Source organism: Piliocolobus tephrosceles, chromosome 1, assembly GCF_002776525.5.
Source record: "Piliocolobus tephrosceles isolate RC106 chromosome 1, ASM277652v3, whole genome shotgun sequence".
Taxonomy (NCBI): Eukaryota; Metazoa; Chordata; class Mammalia; order Primates; family Cercopithecidae; genus Piliocolobus; species Piliocolobus tephrosceles.
In genome coordinates this window covers 85687056-85700440 of record NC_045434.1, presented here as the reverse complement: position 1 = coordinate 85700440, position 13385 = coordinate 85687056, and the positions used below count along the sequence as shown (strand labels likewise).

General features: G+C 42.7%; 1 protein-coding gene across 3 annotated transcripts in view; it reads right to left on the bottom strand.

Moving 5' to 3' along the window:
- Positions 1 to 7106: 7106 nt before the first annotated feature.
- The window catches only part of RNF115 (ring finger protein 115), a 79420-nt gene continuing 73141 nt past the window's right edge, over positions 7107 to 13385 (bottom strand). For all 3 annotated transcript variants that reach the window (XM_023198651.3, XM_023198650.2, XM_023198649.2), the window contains 4 exons: positions 12298 to 12370; positions 11267 to 11360; positions 8855 to 8970; positions 7107 to 7825 (listed from right to left, as the gene is read on the bottom strand). In XM_023198651.3, the coding sequence (XP_023054419.1) occupies positions 7694 to 7825; positions 8855 to 8970; positions 11267 to 11360; positions 12298 to 12370 (415 nt within the window). In that variant the 3' untranslated portion in view covers positions 7107 to 7693. The remainder of the gene's footprint in view (positions 7826 to 8854; positions 8971 to 11266; positions 11361 to 12297; positions 12371 to 13385) is intronic.

The following is a 13385-nucleotide window of genomic DNA, read 5'->3' as shown; positions in this document are numbered from 1 at the left end:
TGTTTCTAACTAACTAGATAATAAGCTCACATGGGTAGAGATGTCTTTTGTTTTTACTATTCAAAGAATCTTCTGGAGCTACTCAACATTATACAATCATTGGAAGTCTCAGAAAGAAGATATATCCAACTGTAGGAAAGGTTTCAGCCATTGTACTACACTAATTATAGTCCACATATAAAAATCTGTGACACATAATCACAGAAAGGAAACATGATCACTGCCCAAGTTTATGAAGACATTTAAGAGCATTAGATTACTAGCTCTGACTCGAACTAAGCAGAATACACACAAAGCAATCATACTTTGTACATACCAACTGCGTTTTGCTTCTTAAGAGTTTATTTACTCTGCTTATCTCTCAATACTTGGTTAAACAGAAATTTAAAATACTTGTGTCTTGGTTTTCAAAATGTGTTGATAAACTGACTTCAAATAAGCCTACAAATTTCCATGCATAACAGGTAGTTTTCTGGACACACATCTTAGTCCCAGTCTACATGAGCGATTCACAACCATGGGTTTTGAACTTCTGTGAGGCCATGAGGTTATTAGAAGGAATCTATATAGCATAACCTTCAGCCTGAATAAGTATCTTTCAAGTATTTGTATATACTATATTTCAATTGGATGTAAATTCTGGTGTGACTAATAAAGATACATTGACTTAGGCCGGGCGTGGTGGCTCAAGCTTGTAATCCCAGCACTTTGGGAGGCCGAGGCGGATCACAAGGTCAGGAGATCGAGACCATCCTGGCTAACACGGTGAAACCCTGTCTCTACTAAAAAATACAAAAAACTAGCCGGGCGCGGTGGCGGGCGCCTGTAGTCCCAGCTACTTGGGAGGCTGAGGCAGGAGAATGGCATGAACCCGGGAGGCAGAGCTTGCAGTGAGCTGAGATCCAGCCACTGCACTCCAGCCTGGGCGACAGAGCGAGACTCTCAAAAAAAAAAAAAAAAAAGATACATTGACTTAAAAGCATTACTGAAATCATAGCAGCTTTTTGTTACATATTCTTTAATCAAAAATACTAATAATATGGCTATCACGTTGTTGGAAGGGAATCTAATAATTTGGGGGTTTTTGTTTTGAGACAGGGTCTCCGTCGCCCTGGAGTGCAGTGGCACAATCTTGGCTCACTACAACCTCTGCCTCCTGGATTCAGGCGATTCTCCCTCCTCAGTCTCCCGAGTAGCTGGGACTACAGGTGCGTGCCACCACATCTGGCTAAGTTTTGTATTTTTAGTAGACATGGGGTTTCACTGTGTTGCCCAGGCTGGTCTCGAACTCCTGACCTCAAGTGATCTGCCTGCCTCAGCCTCCCAAAGTGCTGAGATTACAGGCACGAGCCACCATGCCCAGCCAAGAACCTAATAATTTTTGGACCTTGAAAACTATTTCTTATTAGAAAAGGTAAAGAACCACAAGCTTACATCCTATGATTCACAGATCTAAGTGTTCTGATTGAAAGAGGAAGAAGGGGCAACATTCAAACTACACTTCTGTGGACACCAAATGTAGTTTGGCAGGAAAACATAAAGTTTACATGTATAAAACCTTAAAGTTGGCCGGGCGCGGTGGCTCAAGCCTGTAATCCCAGCACTTTGGGAGGCTGAGACGGGCGGATCACGAGGTCAGGAGATCGAGGCCATCCTGGCTAACACGGTGAAACCCCGTCTCTACTAAAAAATACAAAAACCTAGCCGGGCGAGGTGGCGGGCGCCTGTACTCCCAGCTACTCGGGAGGCTGAGGCAGGAGAATGGCGTAAACCCGGGAGGTGGAGCTTGCAGTGAGCTGAGATCCGGCCACTGCACTCCAGCCCGGGCGACAGAGTGAGACTCCGCCTCAAAAAAAAAAAAAAAAAAAAAAAAAAAAAAACCTTAAAGTTGAATGCCTATAATGCACTTGTCTGTGGCACGTATGAGATCAAAACCTTACAATGTCATTTGGATCAGACAAGGGCTCTATTTTGATCCTGGAAAGCATCTCTGGTTGTACACATTGTATTCTATGCATTCTATTTTAAACCCCTGAAGCAGCGCAGTGCTCCCCGGCTGAATACTGAGACACTGACATTATTGCAGGCTAGGATTTCCCCCTACAGGACAGCCACTTGTGATGCTTACCCCACCAAAGTTTTCCTCCATCTTACTGCGACAGAACATAAATGAGATTCATTCGGGAAATTCTCAGCAAGAGTATTCTATTCTGTAAGTCACCCTCAATCCCCAGAGCTCCGATGGATTATTCTTGTAAACAGCACCTTTATCTTCCAATCTCTCTACCACAGAGGCCAAAAAGGGTTTCCCCCTAACATCCAAATACCTATTCAGATACCAGCCCTGCTCCTTCTCTTAAAATCTGTCTCCTCACCTGGGCATGGTGGCTCATGCCTGTAATCCCAGCACTTTGGGACGCCGAGGTGGGTGATCACTTGCAGTTGGGAGTTCGAGACCAGCCTGGGCAACATGGCAAAACCCCGTCTCTACTAAAAATACAAAAATTAGCTGGGCATGGTGGCATGTGCCTGTAATCCCAGCTACTTGGGAGGCTGAGGCAAGAGAATCGCTTGAACCCAGGGGCGGGGAGGTTGCAGAGGGCTGAGATCATGCCACTGCACTCCAGCCTAGGTGAAAGAGTAAGATTGTGTCTCAAAAAAATAAAAATCTGTCTTCCACTTCTTAAGTCCCAAAGCTGTTTTGTTGATGTCATTTAAAACAGACTCAGACTATGCTTCCCTCCTGATTTATTAAGACGGATATATTTAATTTGTATTTCTTGAGGGAATAGCACCTGGAAACCAGGAAGAAAGAAGCTGAAGCATGCAGGTCATGAATTATTCCATTTGGTGTCAATAATTTGTCAGAAAAATAAAAAAAAAAAAGCAATAGATAACTGTATTATAGTTCAACTGATTATAATATAGAAGCAATGGATGATGAACACCCTTTCCTCAAAGTCTTTTATTCCCAACCTTTGGAAATGATTAGGTTTTTACCTCCAGGGAATCCCTTCATCACAGAGCATAACAGGGTACCAGCCCAAGCCAACATACCAGAGAACTCAGGGAAACAAAGATCCTAACAGTTATGTACAATGAGAGAATCAGACTGTGAGGCTCCAGCCCTCTTCTGTATCTCTGCTCACTTTACCTCAGTGCATACCATATCCCTTCTTCCTCTATTGTGAAATGTGCATATACATGTATATAAGTATCTATATTTACACATATATACATACATAAAAATGTGCAATACAAAGACATAAGCAAGGAGTTCTTCCCAACAACTATTTAATCAGAGACTGGTTGGAGAAAAAACAAGTTCTTCCCCTCCAATTTTCCTTCTAAGTTGAGAACCAATTCCCACTTAAAGAAAACATTTAAGAAGCACCTGTCAGCTGGGCGCGCTGGCTCAGGCCTGTAATCCCAGCACTTTGGGAGGCTGAGGTGGGTGGGTCACCTGAGGTCAGGAGTTTGAGATCAGCCTGGCCAACATGATGAACCACTTCTCAGAGAGACACATTATTAACCTGGTGAAACCTAAGTGGGATGAGGAGCACTCGGTATACATGCATCATTTCTGTTTTTCCTCGTTGTGATGGTTAATCTTACGTGTCAATTTGACTAGGCCACATGATGCCCAGATATTTGGTCATACAGTACTCTGGGTGTGTCTGTGAGGGTGTTTTTGGATGAGACTAACATTTCAATCAACAGACTGAATACAGCACATGGCCCTCCCTAATGTAAGTGGCCCTCATCCAATCAGTTGAAGGTCTGAATGGAATAAGTAAGGGAGAAGTCCTCCTGCCTGACTGCTTGAACTAAGACCTCAGTCTTTTCCTGCCTTTGAACTGGAATGGAAACATCAGCTCTTCTGGGGTCTCCAAAAGCTGGCTTTCAGACTGGAACTACACCATCAGCTCTCCTGGATCTCTAGCTGGCCCACTGCAGATCTTGGGATTTCTCAAACTCCTTAATTGTGTGAACCAATTCCTTATAATACATCTCAGGCTGGGCATGGTGGCTCCCGCCTGTAATCCCAGCACTTTGGGAAGCCACAGCAGGCAGATCACCTGAGGTCTAGATCTAGAGTTCAAGACCAGCCTGCCAACATGGTAAAATCCTGTCTCTACTAAACATAAAAAATTAGTTGGGTGTGGTGGCAGGTGCCTGTAATCCCAGCTGCTAGGGAGGTGAAGGCAGAAGAATCACTGAAACCCAGGAGGCAGAGGTTGCAGCAAGCTGAGATTGTGCCACTGCACTCCAGCCTAGGCGACACAGCGAGACTCCATCTCAAAATAAATAAATAAATAAATAAGAAATAAGAATAAGAATAAAGGCCGGGCGCAGTGGCTCAAGCCTGTAATCCCAGCACTTTGGGAGGCCGAGACGGTCGGATCACGAGGTCAGGAGATCAAGACCATCCTGGCTAACACGGTGAAACCCCGTCTCTACTAAAAAATACAAAAAAAAAACTAGCAGGGCGAGGTGGCGGGCGCCTGTAGTCCAGGCTACTCGGGAGGCTGAGGCAGGAGAATGGTGTAAACCCGGGAGGCGGAGCTTGCAGTGAGCCGAGATCTGGCCACTGCACTCCCGCCTGGGCGACAGAGCGAGACTCCATCTCAAAAAAAGAAAAAAAAGAATAAGAATAAATTCCTGAAAAACCCTAACTCCTCAACACAAATTAACATGGACATCTGAGGTGCCTCCCATTATAAGAAGAAACACAACAGATTCATTAAGAGGGACAGTCTGGGAAACAGCAAAATGAGTCTCACGTCCTCTATCCATCAGAGCAAAAAAAGTGAAGAAAATTTCATATAACTTAGTCTGATGCTGTTTGCTATACTGCGTAAAAAAGGTAGATCCCTATCCAGCACTTTGTTTCCACCCTTTGTAAAGCTACTCAGATCCTTTCTAGTTCTCTAGGCACTGGTTCTGTAGCTGTAAGTAAAACTACAACTGCCTTTCCTGGCATCTCCAGACACTGACAAGCAGATAAGTATGTCCAGGCTGTCATAACTTTTCTGAGACAACTGATATTGTGTACTTGAAAACTGCAATGTGTCCCAAGTTCAACACAGCCTTCCTCCATCTAAGTAGTAGCCAAATATTCATAATACACCTCTAATTTCCTTCCATCCTCCTCCCCAGTTCAAAACTAATGTGTATTCTCAAGCTACATTTCAGGGGCTACACACAGTAAGTAGGTCTCATTCCCCAAATAATAATCACTACAGAGGTGTAATACAGGAGGTATATGAAAAAACATATTTTATTCCCTCTGGGCCCAAATGAATCATACTTTCTGGTCACAACTTTTAGAGGCAGGCTATTATTTCAGCAGGCCACTCTCTCACTTTTTCTTTTCCCTCCCTGACTCCTTCATCCTCTACCAAAGTACAGAAAAAAGTATCTCTAGCCCCCTTCTGTCACCCACAAATCAGTGTATGATAGTCAACCAAAACTGAGGAAAGACTCCTAGCCAAGAAAGAGACCCACTAAAGAGTGGTGTTTTTGTTCTGATCATTCTAAACTATACAAGGCTGATGTGACAACACAAATGGTGCCCCTCTGTACCTTTTTTTTGGTACACCAATAGTTGTTCTATGTCCCCATCATTTCCTTTTGAGACCTTGAAGTTTCAACAACATTCTTGATCTTACTGTATTCAATGTTAAACACTTGAATGCTACAAAGAGCATGTGCATGGGACGCTACTAGGCTGAAAAAATAAGGCCTACCTCTCCCAGGCTAAGCTGTTTTGGACATGATCACACTGATCAGTCTGAGTCCAAGTATAGCCAGAGAACCAAGCAGAAAAGGAAAGTTTCAGAGATGAAAAATAGGCTTAAAAATTAAAATGTGACAATGTAAAATCTTAACTCCTGAAGACCAATGAATTACCAAAAACAGTGAACTGGCTGCAGACGCTCACTGCCTCTATTTCTGTGAGGCAAATTATTTTAAGATTACTAGGAAAAAAGACAGTAAACAATGAGTTGAGCACTTTGAGAGGTTGAGGCAGGCAGATCACTTGAGCCCAGGAGTTTGAGACCAGCCTGGGCAACAAGGCAAAACCCTATCTCTACAAAAATACAAAAATTACCCAGGCATGGTACCCAGGCATGGTGGCACATGCCTGTAGTCCCAGCCACTTGGGAGGCTGAGGTGGGAGGATCACTTGAGCCTGGGAGGTCGAGGCTGTGGTGAGCTGAGATTGTGTCACTGTGCTCCAGCCTAGCTGACAGAAAAAAAAAAAAAAAAATCAGTGAGTTGGGGATTTCTTTCTTTCTTTTTTTTTTAGATGGAGTTTCATTCTTGCTGCCCCGACTAGAGTGAGATGGTGTGATCATGGCTCACCGCAACCTCCACCTCCCGGGTTCAAGTGATTGGCCTGCCTCAGCCTCCTGAGTAGCTGGGACTACAGGCATGCGTCACCACGGCCAGCTAATTTTGTATTTTTAGTAGAGACAGGGTTTCTCCATGTTGGTCAGGCTGGTCTCGATCTCTTAACCTTGTGATCCGCCTGCCTCGGCCTCCCAAAGTGCTGAGATTACAGGCGTGAACCACCGCACCTGGCAGGAATCATTTTTTAAAATCTCAGAGGCAAAGATCTCAAACATCTGTCTTTCTGTGCCTGTATGCTGCCCAACTCATTCCCAAAAAGGAATGGGAATCAGATTCCTACCAACATAAGGCTCCCAATATATGTTATGTAGGTTTCTGGGGAAACTACATCAACTGAAGTAGTCTTTAAAAATTAAAGTAAGACGCCAGGCACAGTGGCTCACACCTGTAATGCCAGCACTTTGGGAGGCTGAGGTGGGCAGAGCACAAGGTCAGGAGATTGAGACCATCTTGGCTAACATGGTGAAACCCCAATCTCTACTAAAAATACAAAAAATTAGCTGGGCATGGTGACAAGTGCCTGTAGTCCCAGCTACTCAGGAGGCTGAGGCAGGAGAATCGCTTGAACTTGGGAGGCAGAGGTTGCAGTGAGCCGAGATCGCGCCACTGCATTCCAGCCTAGGCAACAGAGCAAGACTCTGTCTCAAAAAAACAAACAAAAATTAAGAAAACCAAAGCACACAATGATGAACCACTTTTCTCTTCTCGCTGTAATTTTTCTTTGATTTGCTCTCTGGGGATCAAGACTAAACAAAATCATTAGTCTTAGATTCCTGAATTTGACCTCGCCTCATAGCTAATGTGAGCAAGAGTAGTTTTTTTTTTTTTTTTTAATACAATTAAGACAAAAGGACTTTATATCAGCAGGACTTTAGGGCCGTGGTTCCACTGTTTTTATAGTAAAATACACTAATGGTGGGGTAGAGGTTGGAGAAGGAGGTGGAAACACCCATTACAAGGCAACATGACAGATAGCAGGACCCTAACTAGACTTTAAGGAATTAATTCTATTCAGGTAGGGGGAGCCCTACATAAGTAAGTTTCACACTTATAAAATTATCACTCTGAATTCAGGGATAAGAGGCATTTGGTTGTAGACACAATTCCATCTGTAGATACTAACTTTAAATTTAGAGAAGAAAAACATTCATTGCATTAATATTATGTGTTGAGTTTCTTACATGATTCCTAAATCCATCTACTAATTTTTTGTTTTGATACAATTTACAGCTATGGTAAGATTACCACAGCCCAGATTCAGGTGTGGTCTTTAGCTTCAGAAAGTCCATCGGTCATGTAACTGACTGTCATTGCTAAATCTGTTGCTTGCAGAGGCCTCAGAGCTCTGGCTTTGCCGAGTAGAGTCCTCACCATTTAAGCTCTTCCTACATACAGGACATGTGTCATGCTGAAACAGAAAAATATTAGTCTATGTGAAGATCCTGGCCTGAGAAGCTGGGAGTACTGCACACTTAAATAACCCTGAGAATTGTCACATCAAAAATTACAACTTGGAATAGAAAAACAATAGGGAATGCATCCTCATACAGCATGCACTGGCCTCTAAGGTGTGATACCAGGATATCTCCCAAACAGAACTTTAAGCAGAACTGACAAGCACAATTCTAGGCCAGCAAGTTAATAACAGCTAACACATACCACCAAACAGAAATAACCAGAAACAGTAAGTGATCTATGACAAGAGGGTAACTGCCCATTACTTCCCATATGGTCTAGAGCAGAGGTCAGCAAACTTTTTGTTTAAAGGGATGGGAAAATTGGCCGGGTGCACTGGCTCACACCTGTGATCCCAATACTTTGGGAGGCCGAGGCAGGCGGATCACTTGAGGGCAGGAGTTTGAGATCAGCCTGGCCAACATGGCGAAACCCTGTCTCTACTAAAAACACAAAAATTGGCTGGGCATGGTGGTGCATGCCTGTAATCCTAGCTACTCTGAGAGACTGAGGCACAAGAATCACTTGAACCCAGGAGGTGGAGGTTTCAGTGAGCTGAGATCATGCCACTACACTCCAGTCTGGGTGACAGAGCGGGACTCTATCTCAAAATAAATACATAAAAGGACAGAAAATAAATATTTTAGGCTTTGCAGGCCACACTACAGTCTAATCAACTCTGCTGATGTAGCACACGACTAATCAACTCTGCTGATGTAGCACAAAAGTTGCCACAATCTATAAACAAATGAACACAGCTATGTTCCAATAAAATGTTATTTACAGTAACAGGTGGCAGGAAACAATGACCTGTAGAACATAGTTTGCAATCCTTGGTCAGAAAAGTTCCAAACAAATAACAGTACCAGAGTTACCCAGGGATTTATGGGATAAAATCTGATCTACTTGGATCTCGAGGAACTGTTGACTATATCTTTACTCTGAATCATCCCCTCAAGAAGCCATGACTTGTCATACTCACCAGTTCCAGCCATGGCACAATACAACTGCTGTGAAAGAAGTGATTGCAAGGTAACTGCCGGACTTCCTCTTCAACTGTGTAATCTTCTTTGCATACTGGACACTCTAAACCCATATCTGTTGAAGAAAGTAATGCCTTTTAAAGTAAACAAGCAAAAGGAAGGAAGACAAAACTAACCCAATGTCTCTACCAACCCTATGAATGCATAAAGTCACAAGAGACAAAAGAAAATGTACACCCAAGTAGCAGGCAGCTAAGACGCATGAATTTATTTCAAAACGAGGGTAAAGGTGTAGTAGATGGAGACATGAAAAGGAGGAATGACGAATGGGGCCTACTCCAAAAAGGCCTACGTAGGAACTATACAAGGCCTATTTTTTGATGTAAAGAGTTGGAAGAAATAAACTGGGGCTTAGATGATCTGTTCAGTAAAACGGAAAAACTTCTTCCCAAATGTGTGACAGCCCTCTGGCAGTCAGTTTCCACTGTCAATCTTTCCACTATAGCCAAGGGATTCATCTCAGCAACCTTAGCAGTTCAGTGTCTCAAGCCACTTGCCACTTTCACCATGCTCTTTTCAGCATGGGATAAAGCACTCTATATTTCAGTGTGGCTACCCTAAAGTCCTCTGTAAAAATTGTTAATGAGGGTGAAGGCGGGTGGATCACGAGGTCAGAGGTTCAAGACCAGCCTGGCCAAGATGGTAAAAACCCTGTCTCTACTAAAAATACAGAGATTAGCTGGGTGTGATGGTGGGCACCTGTAATCCCAGCTACTTGGGAGGCTGAGGCAGAGAATTGCTTGAACCCGGGAGGCAGAGGTTGCGGTGAGCCAATTCACGCCACTGCACTCCAGCCTGGACAACAGAGCAACTCTGTCTCAAAAAAAAAAAAAAAATTGTTAATAAAAGCTATACCAGAAAAGAAAAAAAAATACCAGAAGCTATACCAGAAAAGCTATACCAGAAGTGGTGCTGCAGAACTGCAAAGTTGAAGTCTAGCTCAGGTCACCAAATCAAGAGACAGAAAACCCTCTTCTCTGAGAAGCAACAGTCACCAACTATATTGGGAATTCCAAGCAGCAAGTTTTGAGTTTCCCAAATTTGGCTAATACTGTCAGCTAGTCTACATGCCTAGTGGCTGGGATATGCTCCATGAACCAACAGCAGATAAGGCATTTGGGGCAGTACTACTACTTAACCGATTTACTCCTTACTCTCCATTCTTACCACCTTAGCCTTAATTATTTTACTCCTCATGCCTAGTCTGCTGCAACAGCCTCCCAGCTAGTATCCCAGATTCCACGATCTTAACTCTCCAAATATATCCTATACTTTGCTACAACTTAATTTTCCCTCAAACCAGCTCCATAGCAATCCCCAGCTCCTCTTCACTTGGATTCTCAGCTGGCACCTCAAAAATCAACGAATTAAAAATGTAAAACATCACCTCATCTCCTTACCCAAACCAGGGCCCATTCACTATTTCCCCAGCCCTTACGATATCAGCACCATGTTTACAGTTACAAAGCTGTAAAATCTCAGAATTATCTTTGACTTTCCCCTCCTTCATCCCATTACGCAATCAGTGAGGAAAGCCTTTCTCCAAAATGATCTTCTGAATCTACCCTTTCCTTTCTGTTAGTATTGTCACCATCACCTGAACCTCACCTGGACTGCTGCGACAGACTCCAAAATCCCTGTTTGTGCTATCTCGCTTCCAATGTGCTACACACTGCCCCTAGACTAATCTTCCCTAAAGACCACTTTACCTGACTCACACACCATGTATATTAGTTCATACTTTTCCTTAAATAGAATGACCTAAGATGGCCCACCTTGTCTTTGAAATCTCTAACTCTAAACCCGAACTGATGGGAACAGAAACTCCCAGTCCAGAATGTTGTCCCTTGTCACTAAATTCCTCCAGTGCTTACAAATAAAGTAATATCTATGACTAATATACCTAACTGTACCTGACACAAAGTAGATCTGAAACAAATTTCCAGTCTCCTATTTTTTTCTCTTCTCCTTTCCCCAATGTATCATGTGTCCAACACAGTTTTTAATCATTTGATGAGTTTTTCTTCAACTTAAGAATCAAGTCTTATCTATCTTTGTACCTCTTTATTCCCAATGGCACCTAAAAAAGAGACATAATTGCTTAGGAAACACCTACTGACTAACCTAATAAAGGGGTAGAACTTTCCAGATTTGGCACCCAGGTAAGAATTTTAGAGGGCCATAGCTTCACTTAAAGGTCCTTAATATAGGAAGGTATTGGGATTTTTTTTCTTATTTATCTTTTTTGTTTTTTTATTTTGTTCGCTTTTTAAACTTTTCACTTGTCAGAAGATACTGGGATTTTGAACAGAGATCAGAAGATGACAGAATAAGTATAAAAATGAACCTACCAACTTGTTCCTGAGTTACTGTCACTGTTGGAAGAGATGTGATCTTTTCCTTGTCAGCTGGGGGAGGGCCTGTGTTTTCCAGTTGTCCTAAAAGCTACAAAAAAAGAGAAAGAAAAAGATGAAGTGGCAGACATCTCAATATACTTGGAGAGGGAGCTGCTCCAGCTGAGAACCAACAGCGCAGACATTAGGTATGTTAGTTACTCTTACTTCTGCTAGGCTCTGAGAGGCTTGGGTTTCCCCTTTCCTGCTGCCAGAACACTCATAATTGCTTTACAATTTCAGAGTGACATTGCATAAGCCTACAGACAAACCCATGATTGCAAGGCCCACCTCTGGGTATAAAGCAACTTCAGGGGCAGCAAAAGGGTTGTGATGTCATGAATAAAACTACAGCTTAATAAAAAGTTAATATGTAACTGGTCCAAAAGCTTCATTCTGCTGGAATAAGAAAAAAGCGAGAATATGAAAAGCAGCATAATGTAAGCCAAGAAATAGGTAAATTACTGCCTATAAGAAGACTGAATATAAAGGACATGCTTTCTAGTCTCAGAAATCCACAAGGGAAATGAAAAACCAATCAAATTAAAATGAACATAAACAAGTGGAAGCAATTATACATGGCATGGGAATACCTTTTTCTCTGCTTCCTTCCCCTACTTTGCTCCATCTAGCAGAAATCCCTGCTTCAACATGTGAGGAAATCCTTTTTTTTGTGAAATACTTGTCAACAGAATCCTTATTGGACTGAACAAGAAAGACCAAAAATACAAAATACTATTTTTTATAGAAGTCTTTTCTTCCTATGGAGATGAAACCATCTTCTAGAAATTCCCTCGGACCTAGGAAGTGCATGGATGCTGAGCTTACCCCATAAATCATTCATCCCTTTAGTAAAATGGAAACCCCAAAGCTCAAAATATTAGAGAAAGCAGAGTGACTGCCATTTCAGAAAGTAGCAGAAGGAAAGCAGGAAGCCTATGGAACCATGAGACACACTGAACAGACACCCTCAAAAGGCAGCTCCTCACCTGGGTTACAATGGCATCAAGCCCTGTCTGACCCCAGGCATAGTCCCCAGGGTTGGAGTGCAGCATCCCGCTCCTATACATGAGATGAGACAGACAGCATTAGATGGAGTGACCAGGCTCTGCCTTACACCACAGAAAAAAAGTGGCAGAGGGATCCTGTTCTCTCTCAGAGCTGGAAAGTCACTAGTCCTCAAGGATCAAGAGGCAAAGAATTCTGTATATTTTCAAGATCAAACAAACTATCCAGAGATAGTATCTCATTCTCTAGGAATTTTACTTAACTAGAACATAAAATGTGAAGCTACCTAAAGTACCACATGACATGCCAGAACAAAAAGAGTGACTCATTGCCTGTTGGTTTCAAAAATTTGTCTTTTCTGTGCCCACTTATATTAAACACAGATGGAGCTGCTTTTTAAGGAGAGTTTTCCCTTCATGACTGGTCAAAATCTACAGCAAACATCCCTCATTATAAGAGGCCGCCCCCACAGTTCTGGACAATAAGGAGCTTTCAAGTAGAGAAGCAGCCATAGCAGTCTCTCTGAATCACAACTTAGAGCAATTACAAAAGGGACTTGGCAACACCTTTTTTTTCCCCCCGCAGAGCTCCTGGTACACTACCAGCAGAGGTCCAGACTAGTGGATGACAGAGGTCCTAAAGGGACTGAGGTTCCTTTGAGCAAAGAAACCTTCTGGGCCACAGTCAGAAGCGGCAAATAATTTCTCTGACAAGAAGAAATTCCATCTTTATTCCCTATCATACATAAGTGTCACTCTGATACTGAATTACAGCCTATTGTTTCTTCTGACAAATCCTCTTGCTTTGAAAAAAATAAAGTTCAGCATAATGTTTTCAACTTCAGAAATTCTTAAGGTAAATATTCCTGTGTAGTCTACTGGGGAACCCACAAATCAGATACCAAGCCTGGCAGGGACCATCTCATTCCCTGCATCAACACAACTCTCAGACCTGAATATAAAAGGGATCAAGACATTTCTAGCAACCAAAACATTCTGGGGGAACAGAACAGCCTTCCTGAGCCTGAATAATAAAAAAATAAAAGTTCTGATTAAGTTTGGGCTTAGCA